Source organism: Dipodomys spectabilis, unplaced genomic scaffold, assembly GCF_019054845.1.
Source record: "Dipodomys spectabilis isolate Male_0828 unplaced genomic scaffold, ASM1905484v1 ptg000034l, whole genome shotgun sequence".
NCBI classification, from domain to species: Eukaryota; Metazoa; Chordata; class Mammalia; order Rodentia; family Heteromyidae; genus Dipodomys; species Dipodomys spectabilis.
In genome coordinates this window covers 9,093,925-9,119,801 of record NW_024870711.1, presented here as the reverse complement: position 1 = coordinate 9,119,801, position 25,877 = coordinate 9,093,925, and the positions used below count along the sequence as shown (strand labels likewise).

Genomic DNA, 25,877 nt, shown 5'->3' with positions numbered 1-25,877 from the left:
TGTCTGTACAAGTTGAAACGCATAACTTGGCTTTCTTTTTATTCTTTTGAGTGTAATCCACAGGGGTGGGGCTAGGCACCTAAACATATATCTTCAACAATAAATATTTCAATGATTTCAAGATAAGCTTTAAAGGTTAAGATACTCCTGACAGTAGTAAGGGATTCTACAGTTCACCTAAAGCACACCAAGTAGGTAGCAGTAGGCTGGGATTTCTCGATTAAGCAGCCCCCAGCCCCCAGCCGGGGGAACCGGGCCTGGAGAAAGGAGACATGTCACTCTCTAGGGGAATGAAGCTGAATCTCCAAAGCCTAGGGACAGGCACCGGGAGATATATGGTAGAGAGAGGTGGCTGGCCCTGGTCAGCAGACAGGACTGTGGAAGCCCTTCTCTGGGAACTGAGTGGGAAGCCTGAGGCTGTCAGGAGCCTGGGCTGTCTGGGCCCGGGAGATCGAATGCCCAGGGCACCGCACCCCGTAGTTGCCTCTCCTGCAAGGAAAAGCTCTGGGTGCGTATTCGGCTTGTCACTTCCTGCGTGCGCAGCGTGAGCCCGAAAATGTCTTCATGGTAGCGTTGCTGATCCTGTGGGGGAAAGAGGTCAGAGTGACTTAACCCTGGGTGCACAGCGGGCCAGAAGCCCCCCAGGCCGGAATGCCCACCCTGCAGTCTTCCAGGCCGTATTGGCACCTGGGGGCGGCCCGGCCTAGGCCACGCCCCGCCCACGCTGGAGCCTCCTTGGCTCCCGCCCCTTACCCGCAGCACGCCGATGACGTCACCCGCCGCGTCAAGCTCCATGTCGCCCTCTGTGGCCAGGATTCGCTGCACGGTCTGCAGCACGCTGGTCGCCATGGTGACGTCACCACAGACAAACATGTGGCCTCGCTCGAGGCACAGCACGCGGTGCACCTCGGCTGCCAGCTCGGTCCGTAGGATGTCCTGCACGTAGGTCTGGGGGGCGGGCGGGACAAGGGGCGGCCCTGGCTGTGAAAAGACTCCCGCCACCCTCCGGCGTCACCCGGGGCAGGGTCAAAGGGCCGAGCCCGGGCTGGGGGGGCTGGGGAGAACTCAGGGGCCTCGGTCTGGGGGTGAGTGGGGTCGGGGTGGCCTGGGCCTCACTGTCCTCATCGGCTCGCACCTTGGGGCTTCCAGGTTCCCTGGAGAAGGCCGTGAGGACCTGGCCAAACACCCCGCGCAGCTGGGCGTCCCGCACCTCGTCGCGGTAGAGATGATCGAGTTGGGAGCATCGGCAGCCAAACACCAAAGTCATGGGAGCGGGCTGTAATCCTGCAGACAGAGGCCCTATAGCATGGCCGGGGCCTGGCATCCCCACCCACTGGCCACCTGACCTAGGCTGACAACAGGTCTTTGGCTTTTAGGGCAATGCTTTGAGTGCTATGAAGTTCTCCGATGTTCCAAGCTCTACTGCTTGGAACACTGACCCTCTGCCTGATCCAAACTAGATTCTCCCACCTTCAACCTTGCTTCGTGTGTGTGTATGTGTGTTGGTCATGGGGTTTGAGCTTAAGGCCCTGGCTCTGTTCCTGAGCTTTTTGCTCAAAGCTAGTACTCTACCACCTGAACCACAACTCCACTTCTAGAGTTGTTTTTGGTAGTTTAGTGGAGATAAGAATCTTACACATTTTTCCTGCCTGGGCTGGCAGATCACAACCTCCTGCATATAGCTTGGATTACAGGCATGAGACAACTGCATCTGGCTTTTTTTGTATTGGGGCTTGAGCTTTGAGTCTTGCCTTCTCTCAGCCTTTTGACTCAAGGCTGGTACTCTACCAACTTGAGCCACTCCTCCACTTTCAGCTTTTTTCTGGTTAATTGGAGATAAGTGTCTTGGATTTGTCTACCTGGGCTGGCTTTCAACCTGGACACCTATCACTTCATAGGTCTTGCACCTTTTTATTGTCTGATATTATTGTTCTATCTCTTTCATACTTGTATTTTCTTTTTTTCTTTGCTTTTTTCTTTTTTGCCAGTCCTGAGGCTTGAACTCTGGGCCTGGGCGCTGTCCCTGAGCCTCTGTGTGCTCAAGGCTAGCACTCTACCACTTGACCCACAGCACCACTTCTGGCCTTTTCTGTTTATGGTGGTACTGAGGAATCGAACCCAGGCTTCATGTATGCAAGGCAAACACTCTATCACTAAGCCACATTCCTAGTCCCTCCATTTTTTTTGGGGGGGGGGGTCCGGTCATGGGGCCTGAACTCTGGGCCTGGGTGCTGTCCCTCAGCTCTTCAGCTCAAGGCTAGCGCTCTACCACTTGAGCCACAGCACCATTTTTGGCTTTTTTCTTTTTGCTTATGTGGTGATAAGGAATCGAACCTAGGGCCTCATGCATGCAAGGCAAGTGCTTTACCACTGAGCCACCTTCCCAGCGCCTCCATTTTCTTTTATCTTTAATTTACTTCACTTAAGTGCCAGGCACCAAGAAGCCAAACATGGATCAGCCCTTCCCTCTTGTCTCCCCTAATAAACTTCCTTCCACCTTTGGCCTCCCTTTCTTATACTTTCTTTCCTACCTGCTTCCTTTAAGTCTCACCCCTTTGTCCCTAGGTTGTGTGACTCTCCTGACTTCCAGTGGTCCATATAGCCCAGACTCACCTTTGCTTTCAATGTCGTGTAGTCGCTCTTGCCAGAAGCCCCGGAAGGGGGCAATGCCAGTGCCTGGGCCGACCAGAATGCAGGGCAAGCTGGGATCAGGTGGCAGCCGGAAGGAGGGAGCCCTAGCCAGAGAGACTCCATTAGGTCCCTTCCTGTCCCTTATGTCTTCATATTTGGGGAGGGGGCAGTACTGAGGCTTGAACTCACAAGGCCACACTCTCTCCTTGCTCAAGGCAAGGTACCACTCTACGTCCATTTTTGCCTTTTTGCTGGTCGGTTGGGGATAAGTGTCTCATGGACTTTTATGCTCTGGCTTGCTTTGAACTGCCGTCCTCAGATCTCAGCCTCTCAAGTTGTTGGTGTTACAGATGTGAACCACCAGCACTTAGCACCATGTCTTTTAATAAAGGCCTTGCTTTCACAGAACCACTGGCCTATTCTGTGTTGTGTCTCTGGGAATTGGAGTTTCAGGGCAGGATCCTGAGTTCAAGTGAGTCCCAAAGCTCAGCCATGTGTTTTTTTCTTTTTGCCAGTCGGGCTTGAACTTGGGGTCTGGGCTCTGTCCCCGAGCCTCTTTGTGCTCAAGGCTAGTGCTCTACCACTTGAATCACAGCAAAACTTCCAGCTTTTTCTTACTTTATTGAAGATAGGCTGGCTTTGATCTGTGATCCTCAGATCTCAGCCTCCTGAGTCACTAGCATTACAGGTGTGAGCCACGGCTGCCTGGCCCACAGCTATGGTTTTGGAGTGACCTAGTGATCCCATAGCCTTGCTGTTCTGCAGGTCCTCCTTGCACGCTCCCAGTGCTGTTCTTCGTAGCTGCCACCTGACCCTGCGGGAACCCCTCCTCCCCACAGATTCCTCACCTGTCCTCCCTGTCCTCTCCCCACTGGGACGTTCCATCCTGCCCGGCTCACTTACCCCCTGATGAAGCAGGGCACGAGGTCTCCAGCCTTGAGTTGGCTCAGCCACGTGGAGCAGACTCCATAGTGCAGGGGGCCCAGGCCATCTAGGGGATGGGGAAGAGAGGCCAATGCGGGGCTGACTTGGGCCTGCTGAGGCCTAGGCCTGTCCTGCTCCCGGTCTTACCCTGGGTCCTATAGGCCAGCACGGCGACGGTCAGGTGGATCTCTCCCGGATGAGTGCTCGGTGCTGAGCTGACAGAGTAGTACCGGGGCTGGAGCAGGGGCAGCTGGGTGAGGAGCAGGGGAGCAGGCAGCGCCACTGACGGGAACTGCTCCAGTACCTCCAGCAGCGTGGGACAGCGGAACCACTTCCACTCTTCGTAGCGCCGGGGATCCTGGTAAGGTGGAGTGTGGTCAGCTGGGAGCCCCATCCCCTGCCTACTGATCTCCCTTCTTGACCTCTTTCCAGGAGAGGCTCTTTAAGATTCCTCCCTGCTCAGTTCAGGCCAACCAACACCTTGTTAAGACCTCACAGGGCTGGGTGTTGGTGGCTCATGCTTGTAATCCTAGCTTCTCTGGAGGCTGAGACTTAAGGATTGTACCAACAACACACACACAAATAGAGGCCTTGCGCATCCAAAGACAAATGGGTCAGCATAGAGCTGGTTTTAAAGCACCACTAAATAAATACTGGCCAGGATGTGAAAGTCTAGGGAGACCTCCCCTGAGGACTCCTGTCAATTCCTCTTCCCCCCGCTTGCCCCTGCTCCCTGCTGGGCCACCCCTACCTCGCTGAGGGCCTCTAGCTCCTGTTGTTCACTGGGTTCTTCAGCCAGGGTGCTGAGCAGTCGCAGGAGGCGAGGGCTGGGTGGGGACGTGATGTCCAGGAAGAATGTGAGTGCCTGGCGCAGTGTGCACGGGGGCAGCCGCGGGTCCCGGACCCAGCCGGGGGGAGGGCCGCCTGGGGGGAGCACACAGGGGGCCTTGAGGAAGGGTCCCAGGAGGAATGACTTCTTCTGGGCTGTTTGCTTTGGGTGGGGACTAACTTGACTTCACCTTGTCTTACTGGTAAACGGCTCATGGTCTGTGGGGGTAGGCCTGTCTGGGGGCTCTGGTGGGCTTGTTTGGGGACCCCTAGTTGGACGGGGTTGGTCGAGGTTTCTCTGCCCCTGACCTCACCCAGCTTATGTTTAACTCCACAGGCAGTAATTTGGCAGGACGTTAGTTACAGCACAAGCTAGACCACTAGGGGGAAGCACTGTGGAGAGCCTAGAGAGAGGTAAGGTCTTTAAGGGGTTTGTTGGTATCCAGGAACAAGGCCAATCTGGCACAGATAGACCTGAAGACGTGCTGAGCTGTGAAGGAAGGTGGCAACCCAGTCAGGGCTGAGCTCCAGGGGGAGCCCTGCCAGGGGATGTGACAGACTCTCACCGTCCTGCCCAGTGCCCCATCCTCACCAGGGCTGCCCTTCTCCAGCTGCTCCACTGCTATAGGCTCAGTGGGTGGTGGGGGGTCCTCTACGCGGCTCAGCAGCGCCTCCACCAGGCCAGGTCGATTGGGTGGACAGACACCTATGTGGTCTCCAGGCTGGTAGTGAAGCCCCTCCTGTCCTCCAGTGTCCAGGCGCACCAGGATGGTGGCTCGGCTATGGGTGGGGAGGGAGTGATTTTAGCGGGGGCAGAGGAGTACATGGAGGGGCAGGGATCGGGCCTCCTTCCTCACGTGGATTTGCTGCTTTGTAGATTTTCCACAGAGAGGATGGTAGCCTGGAACATCTTCCGCCTGTGCACATGGATGAGGCCTGGAAGGGGAGGGCGAGAGAGGGCGGCCTGAGCCAGGGAGCAAGCCTGACTGCTGAGAGAATCCTGGGGTCCCAGAGACCCCAGGGAGCCAACAGGATCAGAGAGGTCAGGGTCACACCTGGCAGCAGCTGCAGGCCCTCGGCCTGGGTACTCAGCCGGTATCTCTGGCGTTTCCAGCTGCGTTTGGGGCTGAATATGTCCCGGGCGGCAGCCTTGGCATCTTCTCCCACACAGAAGGTCTCACAGGAGGCCTGAGGGGTGAATGGGCCAGGGCTGATGACCTCCTGCCACCAGGGAGAGGCCCAAGTGAGGAACCCGGGAAGAGTGTGCCAAGGGAGGTGCAGCTGTGCCAGTGGCTCGCTGCGGAGCCAGGGTAGCCTGGGTTTGTTCCTGGGGGCTGTGGCCTCATGGGTGGGGAGGATGGGGGGGGTGGCGAGGAGAGATGGGCTGGAGAATGAAATGAGACTGAAACAGACAGCTCTGACCATGGCACCTTGTTCTCCAGCCCATGTCATGGCTTAGCCATTGGCCCAGGGTGCTGCTGGCTGCTCATGGTGTGTATTGACTTTGTGTGTGTGTGTGTGTGTGTGTGTGTGTGTTCTGGGGCATACGCTCAGATCTGGATGAGTTCTGCTCCCTGAACTCTTTTGTATGCAAGGCTAGCACTCTACCACTGGAGCCACAGCTCCACTTCTGGCCTTTAGGTGGTTAAATGGAGATAAGAATCTCATGGACTTTTCTGCCCAGGCTGGATGTGAACCTTGATCCTCAGGTCTCAGCCTGTTGAGTAGCTAGGATTATAGCCTGGCCGCATTGACTGGTTGTACCTGCTGGCTGCTTGCCTAGTGAGTGTTGATCCTGTGCTCCAGGGAGTCCAGTGCCTGTTGCGTGGTGCTCAGTGAGTGAGCTGTACACCAGACGTGCATTTGAGTTCTGACTGTACTTACATCTTACATGCTTCTGTTTCCCCATTTTGATACCTCACTGGATTCTAGTGAAGGCTGTATGTGAAGCCCTTAGTATAGCACATGCAGAGTCTAGGCTGTGTCACGACAGGGGTCGAGGGTGAAGGGCAGGCTCATGTGCTGTCTGGGGAGGTACAAGGCCAGCCAGCTGCTTGGCCCATTCCAGGTTTGAGATCCAGGGCTCTTCCATGATTGGCTGAGCACCATATCACCAGGTCCTTCTGCTGTTTCTTTTGTAGTGTGAGCAGTCTTATATCTCTTCCTTCCTTCCTTAGCCCCCTCCCTTCCTTCCTATCCCCACTGCTACCGCCCCAGTCTTCCTGCTTCTCAGATGCTCACATTTGCCGGCACCACAGAGCTGTATTCCTAAGACTTCATGTTGTGGTCTTGTCCCACTCTGAAACTTCTAATGGCTCTTCTTGTCTGTGTTCTCTAGGTCTTATTTATTTGTTTGGGACAGGGTCTGGCTGTGTAGCCCAAACTGGACTCAAACTCTTGATTCTTCTGCTTTAGCTTCCCAAGTGCTGAGATAGGTATGAACCACCATGCCAGGCTCTGGGCCTTATTTTCCATCACTTCTCTTATTTTGGTTTAAGACTGAGACTCTAACTTGGTATCTGATGCTTTTGCTCATTGGTTAGCCCACTACCAACTGAGCCCCACTTCAACCCCACCCATTCACTTCTCAATCTGGGGCTGCTTCTCCAGTTTGGCTTTCTCCTCCCCAGCAAACCAGCTCCATGCCCACCTCCAAGGAAGCTCTTCTCCTTGCATTGACTCAAACCTGTTGAATGTGTACCCTAGGTGGATGGATGGATGGATGGATGCTGGGGCAGCCCTCCCTGGGCTGAGTACTGTGACCTCTGGAGAGGGAGCCCTTGCTGGGTTCAGGTATAATCCGTAGACAAGCAGCACCACCCCAAGGAAGCCCAGAGTTAAGAGAAATCAGTCGCCGGACGCCAGTGGGTCTCGCCTGTAATCCTAGCTACTCAGGAGGCTGAGCTCTGAGGATCATGGTTCAAAGCCAGCTTGGGCAGTAAAGTCCGTGAGACACTTATCTCCAATTAACCACTAGATAGAGAGTTTGCCTCGCATGCATGAGGCCCTGTGTTCAATTCCTCAGTACCACATAGGCAGAAAAAGCTGGAAGTGATGCTGTGGCTCTAGTGGTAGAGTACTTGAGCTGAAGAACTGAGGGACAGTGCCCAAGTCTGGAGTTCAGGCCCCACAACTGACAAAAAAACAAAACAAACAAAAAAACCACCACCACCACCACCAAGAATCCACCAGAAAACTGGAAGTGGTGCTGTGGTTTAAGTGGTGGAGTGCTAACCTTGAGCTGAGCTGCACAGGGACAGCGTCCAGGCCCAGAGTTCAAGCCCCATGACCAACCAAAAAAAAAAAAAATAAATCATTCCCTGGGACACTCCTTGGTCAAGACCAACTCTCTAGGCCAGGCCCTGTCCATGTTAGTCTGGCTTCAACTTCCTGAAGCTCCTGCTGGCTTCTGCTTCAACCCTGTCCTCCATCTGGTCCTCTGGCTCCTCGTTCCTCCTTCCTGCCTGGGGCTCGAGCCTGCGCCCTCCTCCGTGCGTGGGCTAGCCTGTGCCTGGCTAAGGCTGAGGCAGCCTCTTGCAGTCCTCCCTGCTCTCTCAGGACATGCTTCTACCCAACCTTTTCTGTTGGTAGGGCCCCGTTGTCCACTTGGGACTGAGCCCAGAGGGCTGACTGCAGCGACAAAGTGACAAAATAAGGGTGGATTGGAGAGGAACAGAATGGGGCCAGGGAACAGCTCTCAGCCATGAGGGTATGCGGGAGGGGCTCCAGAGTGGCGTGAGTCAGTGAGAAGCCGGCCCGGGTCTCACCTGGAAGGCGGCCTGGGCCCAGCCTCGGAAGGCCTCCTCCTGGCCACACAGCTCGTCTCCCTGGCCCAGCTGCAGCAGCCGCTCTCCACCCAGCTCTTCCAGCCTGGTGTCCACCGCCCGCGCAAAGGCACAGAAGTGGGGATATGCCCGGGAGCCCAGCCCGAACACACAGAACCTGAGGTGCAGGAGGCATTGCTGGAGTCCCCCTGGCCAGCCACTGCTTCAGCAGCTTGCCTCCTGTACACCCCCTCTGGGGAGCACCCCCAACCTGAGGGTCCCCAGGGCCCCCGCACTGTCTGTGTTACTGGATTCCTTCCTCTTGCGCCGCCAAGAGGTCACCAGCGGGTCTGAGCAGGAGACACTGTTGAAGCGGATTTTGTAACTCCTGACAAGAGAATGAAGACATGGGTGGGTGTGGGGTTCACAGAGATCTGGCCCAGCCAGGGAACAGTTTAGGGGGTCCCTACCTCTAGGGTGAGAAGGGCCCTGTCCTCTGAGGGACTGAGGCTCTGCTCAGTCATGCCTCCCGCTGAAGGAGGTCTTAGGGGTTTGGGGGCTTTGGTCCCCGGAGAGGGAAGGCCCTGGGACTGGGTGCTGCAGTTTGTTGCGGGCTGTGTGTGTGTGTGTGTGTGTGCGAGCACGTGCGTGCATGTGTGTGTGTGCTCTTTCCTTGTGCATCTGAAAATGTCTCTAAGTGGCTGAAGTTGCTGGGAGCTACTCACTTGTGCTGCTCTGGGCGGGGGGAGCTGTTGTAGGGGCCAGACATCTCCATCAGTGCCGCTGCGAAGCTCTGCCAGGGAGCATTTGCATCAAGTTAGTTTTATTTCAGATAATACAGCAATCTAGTCCTTATTAGTCTTTGTTAGCAACTCTCTTTCTCTCCCTCCCTCTCTCTCTCTGTCTCTCTCTCTCTCTCTCTCTCTCTCTCTCTCTCTCTCTCTCTCTCGGTGTCAGTACTGGCACTTGAATTCAGGGCCTTGCACTTTTTCACTCAAGTATTAAGCCACATCCCTATTTCTAGTTTTTTTTTTTTTGGTCAGGCATGGGGCTTAGACTTTTGGCCTGGGCACTGCCCCTCAGCTCTTCAGCTCAAGGCCAGCGCTCTACCACTTGAGCCAACAGCACCACTTCCAGCCTTTTTTGTTAATGTGGTACTGAGGAATCGAACCCAGGGCCTCATGCATGCAAGGCAAGCACTCTACCACTGAGCCACCTTCCCAAGCCTCTAGTTCTTTTATTTATTTATTTATTACGGTCCGGTTGTGGGGCCTGAACTCTGGGCCTGGGCGCTGTACCTCAGCTCTTCAGCTCAAGGCTAGCACTCTACCACTTGAGCTACAGCGCCACTTCTGTTTTTTTTTTTTTTTCTTTCTACTTATGTGGTGCTGAGGAATGGAACCCAGGGCCTCATGCATGCAAGGCGAGAGCTCTACCACTGAGCCACTTTCCCAGCTCCTTTTTTTTTTTTTTAAAACTGTATTTTTTTTGTCTTTTCTTTTTTGGTACTAGGGATCGAACCCAGGACGTTGCACTTGCTAGGCAAGCGCTTTGCCACTGAGCTACATCCCAGCCCTGTTGTTGTTTTTTTTGCTGATTAACTGGGGATGAGAGTCTCACAGACTTTCCTGCTTGGGCTGGTTTGTGACCTCACTCTTCAGATCCCAGCCTCTTGAGTAGTTAGGATTAGAAACATGAACCATTGGTGTCCATCCAACTTCTAATTTTGGTCTTGAGAATTTCAAAAGTCTTGCTTTTTGAAGAGTTGACTGCCCTTCTCTTGGCTTGTTTTACTTCCTATAACATCCACTACGACAGATGGGAACCTTCTAGTCCTTGGTCAATGCCCATATGCACGTGGCTTTACAGTGTGGTTAGAGGAAGCCATTGTGAAGTGAGCATGTTGCCAGTGAAAAATAGTTCCACTCACCCACTCTTCACTCACACCACATGGCTACAGGGCTGACTGGGAGCTGTGGCTACCATGTAGAGTGGATCCCACCACGTAGCTCCAGTCTGGGCAAAGAGCCACACTCAAGATTGAAAGCATGGCTTCTAATGGATGCTCTCATAAAGTACAAAGTCATAAGCCAAACCATCCTGAGCTGTGATCTGTCCACACTTAGTATATTATACTTGCCTGCTTTTTATCATAACCTATCGTGGACATCAATATGTCAGCTTGTCCTCATTCTTTTCTTTTTGTACCATTACTAGGGCTTGAACTCAGGGCCTTGTGCTACCACTTGGCATTTTCTGCTTAAGGTTAGACTCTACCACTTGAGCCACAGCTTCATTTCCAGCTTTTTTTTTGGGGATTAATTGGAGATACAGTCTCACAGACTTTCTTCCCTGGGCTGGCTTGGAACCATGCTTCTCAGATGTCAGCCTCTGCGAGGATTGCAGGTGAACCACAAGCACCTGGATCTAATGGTTACTTTAATTGTTCTTCCATTTGTGTATACCATGGTGCACAACTCCCTCTGACTGAAGCCAGTGGGGGGTTACAAGCAATGCTCAAGCACTCTCTCACACACGGTTTGAGTGCTTCCTTGTTTGAAAATCTCCCCTCTAGTCCATAGAAGTGGGGCTGCTTGAAGGGTTTAAACACTTCGTGGAGGTGGTCAGATTGTGCTGGTGGCTGCTGGGGAGATGTTTTTTCCTTCCATATCAAGGGTGAGAGGCCCTGGTGCTTCAGCCAACTCAGGGGTGAACAGAGCTCTCCTTGTGCAGTGTCCTGGTACCCAGAGGGCATTACAAGTGAGGTTGCCCATATCTCAGTGCTGTGAAAACAGCTAGACAGACAAGAGAGCTAACAGGAAATCACATCTAAATATTTTATAGATGCAGTTGGGTAATGAGTCTATCGGTTCACAATAATCAGCATGTGTGACTTTGGGGCAGGATAGATCAGGAAAAAGGAGGCCTGGAAAGCAGGAGCCAGAGATAAGCATTTAATTAATGACTAGCTTGCTTAAAAGCATACAGGGCTCAGTGCTGGTGGCTCATGCCTACAATCCTAACTAAGAAGGCTGTGATCTGAAGACTGGGTTTTAAAGTTGCCTGTTTCTGAATTTCATTCTATAATGTATCCTATAACATGTGCTATGATGTGGTGTGTGTGTGTGTGTGTGTGTGTGTGTGTGTGTGTGTGTGTGTGTGAGAGAGAGAGAGAGAGAGAGAGAGAGAGAGACTTTTTTTTGGGGGGGATGGAGGGGCCCGGTCGTGGGACCTGAACTCTGGGCTTGGGTGCTGTCCCTCAGCTCTTCAGCTCAAGGCTAGTGCTCTACCACTTGAGCCACAGCACCACTTCCGGCTTTTTTCTTTGCTTATGTGGTGCTGAGGAATCGAACCCAGGGCCTCATGCATGCAAGGCAAGCGCTCTACCACTGAGCCACCTTCCCAGCCCCAGAGAGAGACTTCTTTTACTCTGTTTTGATATCTGTATTACGGTTATAATGTATTGTAATTTGTTCACGCCTATTGCTGTATTGTTGTATTACATTTGAATATCCATAACTTATTTATCCAATCTTTGTTGATTGTCACTAGTGTGGGCAAATTTATATGCAATGCTGCTATAAATACTATTGTTCATCTTTTTGGTGGATATACCTCATTTTCTGTGGACATATTCCTATATTTGTTTCACTTAAAAATTGTGAGAGCAGGATGCCAGTGGCTCATGCCTGTAATCCTAGCTACTCAGGAGCTGAGATCTGAGGATCGTGGTTCAAAGCCAGCCCAGGCAGGGAAGTCTGTGAGACTCTTATCTCCAATAAACCACCAGAAAACTGGTAGTGGTCCTGTGGCTCAAGTGATAGTGCTAGCCTTGAGGTGAAGAGCTCAGGGACAGAGTTCAAGCCCCATGACTGACCTCCCCCGCCCCGCAAAAAAAAAAAAAATTGTGAGATGCTGGGTGCCAGTGGTGCATGCCTCTAATCCTAGCTGCTCAGGAGGCTGAGATCTGAGGCTCACAGTTCAAAGCCAGCCCATGTAGGAAAGTCTGTGAGACTCTTATCCCCAATTAACCACCAAAAAGCTGGAAGTGGAACTGTGGCTCAAGTGATAAGATTGCTAGTTTTGAGCAAAAAGAGCTCAGGACAGTGCCCAGGTCTTGAGTTTAAATCCCAGGACCAGCGCAAAAAATTTTTTTGACATAAAATTGAAATGCAGATCATAAGAGTATGGTTCAATCTGGCCGCTTGGCAGTTTAAAAAAAAGTTAAACTTACATGTACCCTATGACCCAGTAATTCCACTCCTAGAGAAATGAAAACATAAGCCCGCAAAAGCCTGGTACAAAAATATTCGTAACAGCTTTCTTCATAATCCCCCAAACTGGAAAGAGCCCAAGTGTCTATCAACAGGATCATGGATAAACAAACAGCCTAGTCACGCAGTGAGCACTTAGCAGCACAAAGAGACAGGGCATGAACCGTACGACTGCACACACGAGCCTCCAAAGCAGGCCAAGTGACAGGGCACGTGCCACACACTTCCATTTATCTGACGCTCTGGAGCAGGAGAAACCTGCCTAACGTGACAGAAATCACAACTGGGGCAAGGAGACAGACTGGAAAGGACAGCAACTGGGAGGAATTGATGAGGGAGCTTTCGGGGGTGATGGAAATGGTCTATAGCTTCTTAGGACTGTGGGTTACATAGGTGTTTGTACTGCTTTTATTGATTTTGTTTATGTGGTACCAAGGAATTGAACCAGGGCTTCATGCATGCTATGGCAAGCGCTCTACCACTGAGCCACATTACCAGCCAGTACTACTTTTATATTGAAAAAAAAAAATACATAGTTCAGCTTATGATTTGAGTGTCTCCAGAATTCAGGTGTTGGAAAAGTCACGAGTTAACATTTGGGATGTTGGAGGCTGATGGGCCTGAGGGTTCTTGGGACTTTGCTTTCATGAATGGATAAATGCATTCACAGATGAATGGATTAGTGGGTTGTGACAGGAGTAGCTTTGTTGTAAAATCAAGCTTTCCCAGCTACCCTCCCGCTGCCACATCCTGACCCAGCAAGGACACCTGAACAGATGCTGAGCAGATGCTCAGACAGGTGCTAGTAGTTTTTTGTTTTTCAGGTCAGAAGGAGAGCTGACATGGAGAGGCAGACAGAGGGGGAAGCTTCCATCAGAGCTTAAGCCTATGGCAGGGCACTGATGGCTCTGCCTGTAATCCTATCCTAGCTACTCAAGAGAATGAAATCTCAGGATTGAAGTTCAAAGCCAGCTTACGCAGAAAGGACCAGGAGACTCTTATCTCCAAATAATTACCAAAAAGCTAAAAGTAGAGCTGTGACTCAAGTGGTAGACTGCCAGCCTTGAGTGAAAAAAAGCTAAGGGACAGTACTCAGGCCTTGAATTTAAGCCCCAGTACTGGCAACATGCACACACACACACACACACACACACACACACACACACACACACACACACACACACACACACACACACACACACACACACACACACACACACTCTGGGGCCTATGAATGGGCTTTCTTGGGGGTGGGTGCCACCAGAGAGGCAAGGCCAAGGAGAGGGTAAATGAGTGTGAATACAGTCAAAGTACTTGATAAGCATGTATGAAAACAGGACAATGAAACCTGTTGAGATTGTTTGAAGAAGGGTAAAAGAGATGAGGGAGAGAGTTGGAAGGGGTGAGTTTAATGATGGGGTACGTTATATGTATGTATGGGAATATCACAACTCTTATGCAACTAATATATGCTAATAAAATCATAAAAACAATAAAAGTTATGCAGGAAAAGCCAGCCTGCTGTAGGCACCAGCTTTCTCAGCGTGCAGGGGGGCACTTAGAAGGCAGGGCAGTTGACTCTGGAAACAGGTAAGAGAACTAAGTGCAGCTCCCTTGGGGAGCTCAGAAGCATCAACTGGAAACTCACTGGATGGTGGTGCTGTAGTTCTTTTTTTTGTTATTGTTGAACAAGAGAGGTTTTTTAAACCTCTGTTGGCAACTAGAAGTGCTCCTTTGTTAGGAAGGAAGGGAAAAGCTGCAACAGGGAATGGAGTGGAGTGTCCCTGCTGTTCACGCTGTCAGCTCCCAGGGGCAGTCTGACCTCCTTGGTCAGCGTTACCCTGATAACGGAGATGACCTGGAGGCGCAGTGCAGTAGGTTCGTGTGGGGGAGGTTGTGGCTAGGGTGTGGTTTGCTCTTGTACAGAAGGTCACACTGGAATTGTGGGGGAATTTCCCTGCATATCTTTGCTTTCCATCCTGGTGGGGTATGTGTGTGTGTGTGTGTGTGTGTAAGCGCCTATCCAACCACTCTAGTTTTGAATCTCAACTCATTCCCCCCAGTCTAGAAGGCCTTACCTCTCCATTCTCTGGGGGATCCCCATTCCCAAAGGTGCTGGTCACCACCAATACCAGGGTCTCATGCTCCAGGGACACCACGTCATACTCATCCATGCACAGGACCTGTGGGTGAGGACAGGAGAGATGGGGACTCCACTCTTGCTGCCGCCCCACCTTTATTTTTTTGGCCGGTTGTGGGGCTTGAACTCTGGGCCTGAGCATTGTACCTGAGCTCTTCAGCTCAAGGCGAGTGCTCTACCACTTGAGCCACAGTGCCACTTCCGGTTTTCTGGTGGTTCATTGGAGATAAGAGTCTCATGGAATTTCCTGCCTGGGCTGGCTTTGAACTGCACTCCTCAGAACTAGTCCTGAGTAGCCAGGATTACAGAGTGAGCCTCCAGTGCCCAGATTTCTTGCTGTCCTTTTCCTTCTCACTCTGAACCTCTGGGCAAGCTTCAGGCCCTGACTCGACTCTGAATCTCATGGGCTCCAGGATTCCTCCTGAGGTCTGCCTGAATTTGCTCAAGGCTAGTGCTCTACCACTTGAACCACAGCTCCATGTGTGACTTTTTTTGGTGCTTAATTGGAGATAAGAGTCTCACTGGCTTCAAACTGCAATCCTCAGATCTCAGCCTCCTGAGTAGCTAAGATTATAGGTGTGAGCCAGTGCCCTTCATTGAGCTCTGTCTTTTGGACCTCCCCTGAGTTCCTGAGTACCTCTGGAAATTCTGACCAACCACCCCTCTCTGGCCTCCTGCTACTGGGCTCAGCCCTACCCGGGGGTCGAACGCCTTCCGGAAGAGCCTCCCCAGCTGCTGTGCGTAACTCTGTGCCCGGCCGGTCTCTGAGCCATACAAGATGGTCGCCTTCACGCGCTTCGCCATCACCGTGCCCATGAGCGAGGCGGAGATCTTCACCGCACTGCAGGTGAGAGTGGGGTGGGGGTATTTAGGTGCCCAGAAGCTCAGCCCCCCCCCCCCGCAGGGGTCCAGCCCCATCATCACAGGCTGTTGTGTGTGGGGGGAGGGGTGCACTTCCAGGGTACCCACTTGGCTACTTCCTTAAAGGTCTTCTTCCTGGTGATGCCGGCACCCTTGGCTGTACCCCCCTTCCAGGGGTCTGGCTGCAGGGAAGCGATGGGGAGGAGAGGCGGGAGAGGGAGAAGGAAGAGGAGAGTGAGGAGAGGGAGACAGCGACGATTAGTGCTTCCTGGGGGCTTCAGAGTTAGAGTTGGGAGGGGGCACAGGAAGCAGTCGGGTGGACACCTGATAGCGGAAGGCAGGGGATAGGAAATAGTTGACCATCTCTTGATGGAAGACAGGAGTGAGGCTGCCTGAGATGGGGGGCACGATCCAGGCCCAGTCAGCGGGGCAGCCCCCCCTGGCCTTCTGCTCGTTCTCCAGGTGCTTCATGAAGGAGGCCGTGGCCGCATGGTGATCCACAATGGTCACTTTGGCCAGCTGAGGTGGGGGAGGGAGAGAGGCCAGGCTCAGAATCAGCCCCCAGGCCCACCCTCTAACGACACCACTTGTTACCCAAACACTGTGCCCCGAGTCCCTGACACAGACCGTATCCCCTCACACCAGAATAGCACCCCCAAACTGTAGCTTGCAAGGTCACATTCTATGTCACATGCAATAGCTGCTCTCATTTTCACTCTCTGTGTGCCTCTCTCTCAACCCCAAAATACCCTTCTTTTTTTGGTGCCAGTTCTGGGGCTTGAACTGAGGCCTGGGCACTGTCCCTTAGCTTTTTTTTTTTATTCCTCAAGGCTGGTACTCTTACCACTTGAGCCCCAGCTTGACTTGCAGCTTTTCTGGTGGTTAATTAGAAATATGAGTCTCATGGACTTTTCTGCCTGGGACACAGTTCTGATTTCGAGCTGTGACCTCAGATCTCAGCCTCTGAGTAGCTAGGTTTATTTTTCTTTTTGCATTGCTGAGGAGTCCAAAACTCAGGGTTTCGAGCATGCTAGGCAAACACACAGCCACTGAGCCACATCCCTGGCCCCTCCTGAACCCTTCATTCCTCATTGAAGTATTCAGCAGATACCAGTTTCACCAAACTACCCCTCCCAGCATGCACTGCACTACTGTTCTCACATCTTCCATTCTACTATTGGAGTTTCCATGTTGCACTGGGTCCCACAGCATCCTCTGGGGATAGGATTACTGAACAAGGTTCCTGGCACGAGCTGCCCGCCATACGCCGTCCCTGCGGCAGGCCTCGCGTATGAACTTGCAGCCGTCTAAGCCCTGCCCTAGTTTCTATGTGCCCCCTGTTCTTCATTCCTCCCAGCCCCCTTTGCCCTCCCGGCCAGCGTGGGCCTGTCCACCTGGTAACTGTGCAGCACAGCCACGTTAATTTCCACCGCTGCCTTGTCTTTCCACAGGGACGAGGTTGTCCGGGTGTCCAGGTCCATGCAGACGGCCACGTCCTGGGCAGGGCAGTGGGTGTTGGCAGGGACAGAGGCAATGGGTAGTAGGTGGAGCAGGGCGGGGAAGGCACTGTCAGAGGCTGACCACCCAGTGCGGGTTGCATCAGCCTTTTCTCCTACAAAGGCATCATGGAGCACAGAGGGAACTTGGGCAAGTCGCTTCTCAGTTCTGGGACTTAGTTTCTCAGTTTTATTTATGTATTGGTGCTGGTCCTGGGACTTGAACTTAGGGAGTTGGCACTGTCCCTGTCTCATGGACTTTCTTGCCTCGATTAGCTTCAAACCATGATCCTCAGATCTCAGCCTCCTGAGTAGCTAGTATTACAGCTACTGGGGCAGTTTCTCATCTTTGAAACTCCTTCAAAGATCTTGAACTTTCTTTTTGGAGTCAAAGTCCCCTCTGACAACCTTATGAGAGATGCAGAACTAGAGATTAGCGCACTCCCCATTGCCTGGATGGTTCCAGAGTTTGTGTCCTTGGAATTGACTCAGCTCAGATCGCTGCTGGCATGTTGGGGGGGGATGCTGTGTGCAGGGCTGTGTCCTGCCTACCTGTCGCCCTCTGTCCCCCACCCCCGCAGTGGCTCCTCACCTCCAAGATGTTGTAGCGGTGAGGGTCACACAGGTTCCTCATTCCGATCTCAGTACTCATGTACCAGCCGCTGAACGGGGCCGCGGGGAACTCCAGGCCCCCAATTTCCAGAAGCATGTTGGATACTGCCGGGAGGGCGTACCAGCGCAGGCCCAGGGCCACGAACCACTCCAGCCTGGGACGGCGTCAGGTTTGGATGAGGCCATGTAGAGCCCTTGCAGGTGTCCCCCACTGCCCCTCCTTGCCACCCCACATCATCCCTCCATGCTCACGTGGGGTGCTCCAGGGGCACCTCGAGGACAAGCTCGGGGGGCAGGGTGAAGAGTTCTGGGGGCTCATCAGGAGCCTGGAGCAGCAGGGGTAGCACATCAAAACGGCCATTTCCTGGGGTCCAGCCATGCTGGATGCAGAGCTGCAGGGGGCAGGCAAACACAGGTCCCAAGGCCTCAACCCGACCTCCTGAGGGGTCCTCTCCGTCAGCTATCTCCCACCTTTCGCCTCAAGGCTCCTGCATTGGCTAGGTGTCTACAGCTACTCCAGGATGTGTGTGTGTGTGTGTGTATGTGTGTGTGTGTGATTACTGGGGCTTGAACTCAGGGCCTAGGCTCTGTCCCTGAGCTTTTTGCTCAAGGCTAGAACTCTACTACTTAAGCCACAGCTTTACTTCTGGCTTTTTGGTGATTAGCTGGAGATAGGAATTTCATGGACTTTCCTGCCTGGGTGGCTTTGAACTGTGATCCTCACATCTCAGCCTCCTGAGAAGCTACCAAGGCCTAACTCGCAGGCCCTGATTGTTTTACATCTCTCATCTTTCATTCGAAGGAAGGGTCTTCTCTTCCTGTTCACTAACCCCTCTCTGGCTGGATGGCCCCTGCCTCCTCCTCTTCATTTGCCCACTCTTGCCTCTGTACCCACCTCAGTGATCTCCACGTTGGCAGGGTCCCCTCTCACGGAGCCATCCTGCTGCCTGTACCCCGCGTAGCGCACCAGCTGGCTGTTCCAGATTCGGAAGTCTCCTCGGCCTGGGCAGCGCTGGGGGAACACCGTGATGGCCGAGCTGATGGGGGGATTAGAGCTGGTCAGAGGCCCTCCTTCACCTGGCCTGGCGTCAGGATGGGCTCTGGTGTGGTTGGATGGAAGCACTTACCGAAGGTTACCACGGTTGGTGGCATACTTGACGTGATTACAGATGTAGGTAAACATTTCCTGTGCAGTCCTACAATCCCGGGCATCAAACACCTGGGCCCGCCAAGACAGAGAAAGGGCAAGAAGAGAGTTGGGGTCTTGAGCAGCAACCCCAGAGGCCAGGTGTGTGATTCACTGGGAAGGAGGCAGGGAAGCCGCCCTCTGTCCACTTAACCAGTTCTCCCATCCCATGTGTCCTCAGTATAGCCTAACTCCTTCCTAGAGGACGTGTTTTCCCCGGTCCTCCAGAAGCTTCCTGGTGCCAGCCATGCTGGAGGAAGGGCACAGCCACCTAGGAGTAGGTTGCACACTATGATGCTCGAGCAGAGTCCCGGCTCTCCCCCGAGCTCTCTGCTGCTGGGAAGGGGGCAGGGGCTGTGCTAGGTGGCCTCTTGGGCCTCTGCCAATGCTTACATTGTGATGGCAGGAAGAAGAGGCTGGGAGAGGAGGAAACGTAACGGGGCAGCAGGAGGCAGTGGCTGGGGTCAAGGTAGAGACATGCAGGGAGTGAAGACCATTGTGGAAGCTCTAATGGGTTGAAAGTTAGATAAAGCTTTGAACAACTTAAATAGTCAGACAACTGTTAGGAAGCATATATATATATATATATATATATATATGTATATATATATATATATATATATATACATATATATATATTCGGTATGTGTTGGTACGGAGGTTTGAACTCAGGGTCTTGAGCTCTTGCTTGGCTTTTTCGCTCATGGCTGGTGTTCTACTACTTAACCATAGCTCCGCTTCTGGTTTTTTTGTTGATTAACTGGAGATAACAGTCTCATGGATTTGTCTGCCCGGGTTGATTTTTTTTTTTTTTTCTTATGTGGTGCTGAGGAATCGAACCCAGGGCCTCAGGCATGCAAGGCAAGCGCTCTACCACTGAGCCACCTTCCCAACCCCTGCCTGGGTTGATTTTAACTGTGATTCTCAGATCTCAGCCTCCTGAGTAGCTAGGATGACAGGCGTAAGCCACCAGAGCCTTGCTAAGGATAGTTGCTTTATTGGAGACACCTTTGGATTTGCTGGGCATGTGGCTGTATTCCACATTCTTTGGTGACCACTTAAGAGCTCAGAAGGCCAAGGTCACAGGTCCAATTCCCCTGTGGTCCCTTGTATCTCTTCATGCCAAGGCCTCAGCTTTCTAGTAACCCAGCTTAGCTCTGGTTTGTGGGCAGGTTGTGAAGGAGGGTGTGGGACAGAGGGTGGCAGTCAGGATCCAGCTGGGCAGTGAGGCCCACATGGCACAAGTAGCCATTTGGCAGGCCTCTTGCAGAAGCTTCTCTTACCCCTGACAACCATGGGGGGGGGGCGGGGAGTTATCCCTGCTCAACCACCATTGTACCCAGTAGGCCTGGACATTTCCAAGTCACTAGTGTACAGCTTCCTAACCAGGTGGCAGCCATGTAGGTAAGAGGCAGAAAGCCCCCCACTGTATGGAACCTCCTCCGCCCCCACCCCCACCCCCAAGAGACCTCAGGAACTGCCTGTGTCCATGCCCACCCTCTGTTCCCAGGTCAGCTGGCCACACCTGCAGCTTTCCCCACTGGATCCGGCCTACACAGCGGGGAGCGTTGCGCCAGGCCTGCTTGGCCCCGAATACCAGCTCGCTCTCCCGGAGCTGGTAGGTGCCTGTGGATGCCACCTCAGCCTCGACCTCCTGAAGCCGCTGCTCATGGGCCTGGGAGCCGCTCCTGGGGGAGTGTGGTAAGAATGGTCACAGGGTAAGAGGGGAGGCCCTGGGTCGAGGATTGGGGTTCCATGGCATGGAGGGGAGCCTGGGTGTCAGCGAAGGCCTCACCTCTTGATGGAGCTGTAGTACTGGTTAATGAAGTCCCTGGCCTGACCCAGCAGCTGCTCTGGCGGGGAGGAGCTCTGTAGTTTCCTTGGAAACACAAGGGAGCCCAGGCAGCGTCTTGGGGTGCAGGGTCCATCCTGGGTCAGGAGAGTGGGGAACACAAAGGTCAGGACCAGGGCATTGTGCAGGGTCTATAGTGGGGCAGCAGGGACTATAGGGAACTTGGGAGAGATGCTGACAGAGTCTAGCCCGGGGTGGACGCAGGCCAGGGCTGAGACTGGAAGTGGGGTGAGGGTGGGCGGGTTTAGGGCAGAACTAGGGTCAGGACTTGGGTAAGGCTGGGGGTCACCAAAGTCCTCACAGGCCCATCAGTTCCTTTGGTTCGTCACAGCTCCCCCCCTCCCCCCCCCCCCACAATGTCTCTCTCTGGGTGCTGTTCCTGATCTCATTTGCTCAAGGCTAGTGCTCTACCACTTTGAGCCACAGCACCACTTTGGTTTTTGAGTGGTTAATTGGAGAGAAGAGTCTGGGCTGGCTTTGAACTGCAAGCCTCAGATCTCAGCCTCCTGAGTAGCTGGGATGACAGGCGTGAGCCGCAGGTGCCCGGCTCCTTGTCTTTTTGGGAGACGGGGCAGATTCAGAGCAGGGTGGCGTGAGGAAGCCGCCCCTCCCAGCACCCCCCCCCCCCCGCCCGCGGTGAGCCCATCTCACCTGCTGAGCCTGGGCGCACAGGGTGTCATAGGCAATGCTGCCCACTTCCCAGTTCTTCACTCGAGGGAACCTGGGCCCCTCTGGTGGCCGGGTTAGCGGGGAGCTGTTGGAAGCCAGGGAGGGAGTTGTGTGGGGGGAGCGTACAGCCTTGAGGCCCCCTCCTACAGCATCAGTGACCCCACTGCTTTATCACCGCCTTTCTGTCTGCTTCCTGACGCATCGGCTGGCACCCCAGGTTAGGAGGAGGGCCTGCTGACCAGGGATCCAAGGCCACCCATCTGGAGTACGCAGGGACAGTCTGAGCTCTGACTATAGTGGCCTGGGCCTGTCAGGGCCTAGCTCCTGAGTGCCAGTCCCCGCCGGGTCCTCCTTCCATGTCCATGCTGACCTTTGCACCTGAGGTGCTGCCATGAGCTGAATGTGCTCTTCCCACCTCGTTTCACATGGTGGCCATGTGGGTTTCAGTGTAGCAGAGTTGAGCGGTGGGATCTTTGGAGTTGATGGCAGTGAGAGCACTCTGCTCTCATGGATGGGTCCATGGGTCAGTGCAAGTGGCTTTGTTAGAAGAACATGCGCGGCCACTGGCTCTGTCTTACCATGTGATCTCTCACCATGAGAGGCTGCGGCATGAGGCGCTGGTCAGGGACTGAGCAGAGCCAACACCATGCTCGCTCTGGGATCTCTAGCTTCTAGAACTAGGAGCAAAATAAACCTCTCTCTCTCTCTCTCTCTCTTTCTCTCTCTCGCCCTCTCCTCCTCCCTCTTTCTCTCTCCCTCTCCCTCTGCCTCTTCCTCTCCCTCTCCCTGTCTCTGTCTCTATCTCTGTCTCTCTCTCTCAGTGCCAGTGCTGGGGCCTGAGCTCTGTCTTTCAGGTTTTTGTTTTTGTTTTTGTTTCCACTCAGGATTGGTGCTCTACCGCTTGAGTCACAGTTCTACTTCTGGTGGATCACAAGCATACAACCATGCCCAGTTTTTTGGTCTAGATAAAGTCTACCTTTTTGTTCAAGCTGTCCTTGAACCTTGAGTCTACTAATCTCTGCCTCCTGAGCTGGTACTACAGGCATGAGTCGTTGTACCCAGCCAACCTCTACTCTTTCTAAGTCATCCGGACCTCTAGGCCGTAGCAATGTAAAATGAACGAAAGCATAGGCCCTTCTGAAGGGGTAACAGAGCCCAGAGCCTGCGCTAAGGGTAAGCCTAGCAGGGATTCCTCCGTTCTGATTTTCCTCCCACTCACACCCCTCCTGACAGTAGCGTTGTGTGAAGGGAAGCCTTGGAGGCCTTATCACTTCCTCCCAGAGCTACCAGCCAGCCGGGGAGGAAGGGAGGGACTCGGATCATGCTGCGCCTGCCTGAGCGGCAGAGCCTGGCCTTCAGCCCTATGTGGGAGCATTGGACCTGAGACTCCTGAGCCAGCTTGCTCCCCGTCCCATGACACCCCACTTTCTCACTCAACAAGAAGCTCATCCCCAGCTTCTGTCTCATTCCCCCCCCCCCCCCCCCCCAGGTTAATGAATCACCACCACTACTTGCTGAAGGCTTGTAAGCTAGAAATGTACAGGCCATGGGGTAAGGATACTAAGAAGACTCCATTTTCCATAACAGAGGCTCAGAGACATTAAGCAAGTTGTTTGAAGTCAAACAGCTCTTGATAGCCAAACAGCATTTGAGCCCTGGCCCAATTCTAGAGCAGGCCCCATACTTCCGACTTTGACCCGTCACGCCAGCCTCGATCCCGATCTCTTTCCAGAGTCTTCCAGCCAGTCCTGCTCTGGCCACACTAATAATAATAATGATAACAATAATATATATATATATATATATATATATATATATATATATATATATATTTACTGAGGATCTCTCTTGGGCCTGCCTAGCCCTGGCTTCAGGTGAACACGCAGCCCTCCTGCCCACCTGCTTCCAGTCATGGGGTTTTCTCACCTGTGGTCTGGCGCGGGTGAGGTCGGGGGTGGGGATGCTGGTGCCCGCCCGGGCTCTGAGGCTGAGGCTGAGGCAGGAGTGGCCGGACCCTGCTTGCCACACAATCCGAGGCCCAGCCCCAGCCCCAGGCCGCAGGGTGGCCCGGGCTCCTGGCCCACACTCTTCAGGTTGCCCATGTCAGCGGCGCGTCAGCTCGGCTGTCTGCTTGAGCAGAGCCCTGGCCTTTTCCTTAGGAAGCAAGGAGGGTGCAGTGGGAGGGGGCTCTCCAGGGCTGGCCCTCGCCCCGCCCTGCCTCATACACAATGGGACAGGAACAAGGCTGCTGCGAGGCTCTGAAGCCTCGGCTCCATGCCCGCTGGCCCAGAGGGTGGGGGGCCGGACGCCTGGGCTCCGTCATGAGGGCTAGAGCTGGTACGTGGGAACCCAGGTGTCCTGTGGAGACCTGGGCCTGGAGTGCAGGAACTGCACTGCGGTGGGGGTGGCTTTGGGGGGGGGGGGGGGCAGTAAGAGCAACCAGAGTCAGAAAGATGCTTCGCTAGGGTCACACCACAAGGGGTAGATGTGGAGCACAGTGCTAGTAGACAGGGTGATGGAATCCTAGTTACCACAGGGACCTCTAGGCTTACCAAGAACCGTCTTCACCATCTCCTTCAGGATCTTTGTTTTGAGGGGCTTCTTGGAGGGATACAGCCCAATAAGGATGCAGAGACCCTTTGTCCTTGTGACTAGCATTAGGGTATCCCTTCCCCCCATCTCAATTTCCTGGAACCCCCACTCCCCATGACTCAAATGGGGGCCACAAAAGGGCAGGAAGCTGCCATCCAGGGCCTCCACACCCACTCTGTCATCCAATGACGCATGCTTCCATGGGGCAGCGGGTCAGAAGAAAAAAAGACCTGCCAATCAGGGCAGAGGCAGGAGGGCCCCTGGGGGGAGGGGGGGGAAGCTTGGAAGCCCCTTGAGTATGAGGGCAGGAAAACTACAATTCCCAGAATGCAAAGGGGCACACATGAAATACACTCTTGGCACCTTGGGCAGAAATGCATGCTGGAGTTTGTAGTTCTATGCCATCTAGGGGCTGGAGAAAGGCCAGGAGCTCACTGACTGGTTCCACAGGCGGGGAAGGCCTTGTGGGTTTTAGGCCTCAGAGACTTGACTACAAGAAACGGAAGCTGAGAGTCAGGGAGAGGCAGAGATTGGGAGAGGCAGACAGGCAGACAAACAAACATGTGGATTTGTGTTGGCTGGACTCCTTTGAAAAATACTGGAGAATAAGGTTGGGGTGGGTCTGGGTGGGGGGCTGGCAGCTGGATCGGCCGGAAGGAACAGGCTGTGCTAGCTCTGGGGTCACCAAGAAGGTGGGTCTGCCAGTTTGGGAGGGTGGAGGGGAAGGGGCCTCACAAACAGATAGGACTGTCCCTGGATGTGAGTGCTCTGGACCCTCCCCCAAGGAGGACAACCTAGCTTGTCCCCAAATCTAAGGCTCCTGCCTATCCCCACCAGTTTTCCTTTCCAGGAGTTGGGAGATGGAATCCAGCCCTCTACCCTCTAGATATTTTCAACCAGACCAACTCCCGTGGTCTGTCTGCTGGGTCTGGCTCCCATGTTCAGCACAACGAAGGGTTCCTCTTTCCTGGTTCTGGCTAAGGAACTGTGACTGGCTTCCTCAAGGCCAAGGTTACACCTAGTATTGGATGCTGACACCTTCCAGAATCCATTTTGCCTGTGTCACTGGCCATGGCTTCTCTGAGGGTCTCCTGACCCTTGTCTCCCCTGACCCCAGACTTCCCATCCGTGGTTCCTCTCAAAAGCAGGGCTGACCTCAGACCTGTCTCCACCCAAAACCTTCAGCCAAGGCCAAGTCCACTCCAAGTCCATTCAGTCCACACTGACCTGATCTTCTGTTTCTCTAGGGTACTGATCAATCCCTTGTTCTAGACAAATGGATGTTCTCACGATTCCCAAACTGTCTTGTGCTTTCCTGCCTCTGGGCCTTTGCTAATGTATCCTCTCTACCCCATCTCGTCCAGCCTTAGCGGTTCTGGAGCAGTCTCAGCCACATCTCACTCATGAAGAGCAGGCCTGCTGTGGGAGGGTGAGTGGTGGATGTGTTCCAGCTGTAATGCCTGTGGGAGCTGCCCAGAATTTATTCCAAGACTGCTAGGAATGGGTTCCCCATTTCTATCAAATTGGGCCCCTTCCGTGTGTGTGTGTGTGTGTGTGTGTGTGTGTGTGTGTGTGTGTGTGTGTGTGTGTGTGTGTGTGTGTGTGTGTCTACACTGGGGCTTGAATGCATGGCCTTGAGCTCTCATTCAGCGTTTTATTTCATGGCTGGTACTCTACTACTTGAGCCACAGCTGTACTTCAGTGATTTTGTGGGTCAGTTGGAGGCAAGGAGTCTCATGATTGGGCTGGGAAGGTGGCTTAGTGGCAAGAGTGCTTGCCTAGCATGAAGCCCTGAGTTAGATTCCTCAGTACCACATAACAGAAAAAGCTGGGAGTGGTGCTGTGGCTCAAGTGGTAGAGTGCTAGCCTTGAGCAAAAGAAGCTCAGGGATGGCACCCAGGCCCTGAGTTCAAGCCCCAGGACTGGCCAAAAAAAAAAAAAAAAAAAAGTCTCATGGACTTTCCTGCCCGGTCGGCTTTGAACTGTGATCCTCAAATCTCAACATCCTGAGTGGCTAGGATTCCAGGCGGAGCCGTCGGTATTGGCTT

The 25,877-nt window shown here is 53.5% G+C and overlaps 1 protein-coding gene across 1 annotated transcript; it reads right to left on the bottom strand.

Annotated features, from left to right (window-relative positions):
• Positions 1-6: 6 nt before the first annotated feature.
• Positions 7-23,345, bottom strand: Nos3 (nitric oxide synthase 3). The gene is made up of 26 exons (XM_042677201.1): positions 23,164-23,345; positions 21,220-21,322; positions 20,512-20,645; positions 20,242-20,404; positions 18,658-18,749; positions 18,426-18,567; positions 17,783-17,922; positions 17,511-17,685; positions 16,817-16,918; positions 15,747-15,941; positions 15,531-15,604; positions 15,258-15,402; positions 14,500-14,604; positions 8,873-8,940; positions 8,419-8,535; positions 8,151-8,325; positions 5,439-5,571; positions 5,241-5,319; positions 4,976-5,163; positions 4,307-4,479; positions 3,703-3,913; positions 3,535-3,622; positions 2,614-2,735; positions 1,136-1,284; positions 754-948; positions 7-582 (listed from the first exon to the last, which is right to left on the bottom strand). Exons 1-26 carry the CDS (start codon positions 23,337-23,339, stop codon positions 421-423), a joined length of 3,606 nt encoding a protein of 1,201 aa, XP_042533135.1. The 5' UTR covers positions 23,340-23,345; the 3' UTR covers positions 7-420.
• Positions 23,346-25,877: the final 2,532 nt, after the last annotated feature.

Excerpts from the sequence above, each read along its gene's own strand:
- Nos3 (XM_042677201.1), bottom strand. The coding sequence starts at position 23,339 with ATGGGCAACCTGAAGAGTGTGGGCCAGGAGCCCGGGCCACCCTGCGGC. Across the intron at positions 21,323-23,163 it reads TCACCCGCGCCAGACCACAG|CTCCCCGCTAACCCGGCCAC; the intron begins GTGAGAAAACCC and ends GGCTTCCAACAG. Across the intron at positions 3,914-4,306 it reads AGCTAGAGGCCCTCAGCGAG|GATCCCCGGCGCTACGAAGA; the intron begins GTAGGGGTGGCC and ends CCACCTTACCAG.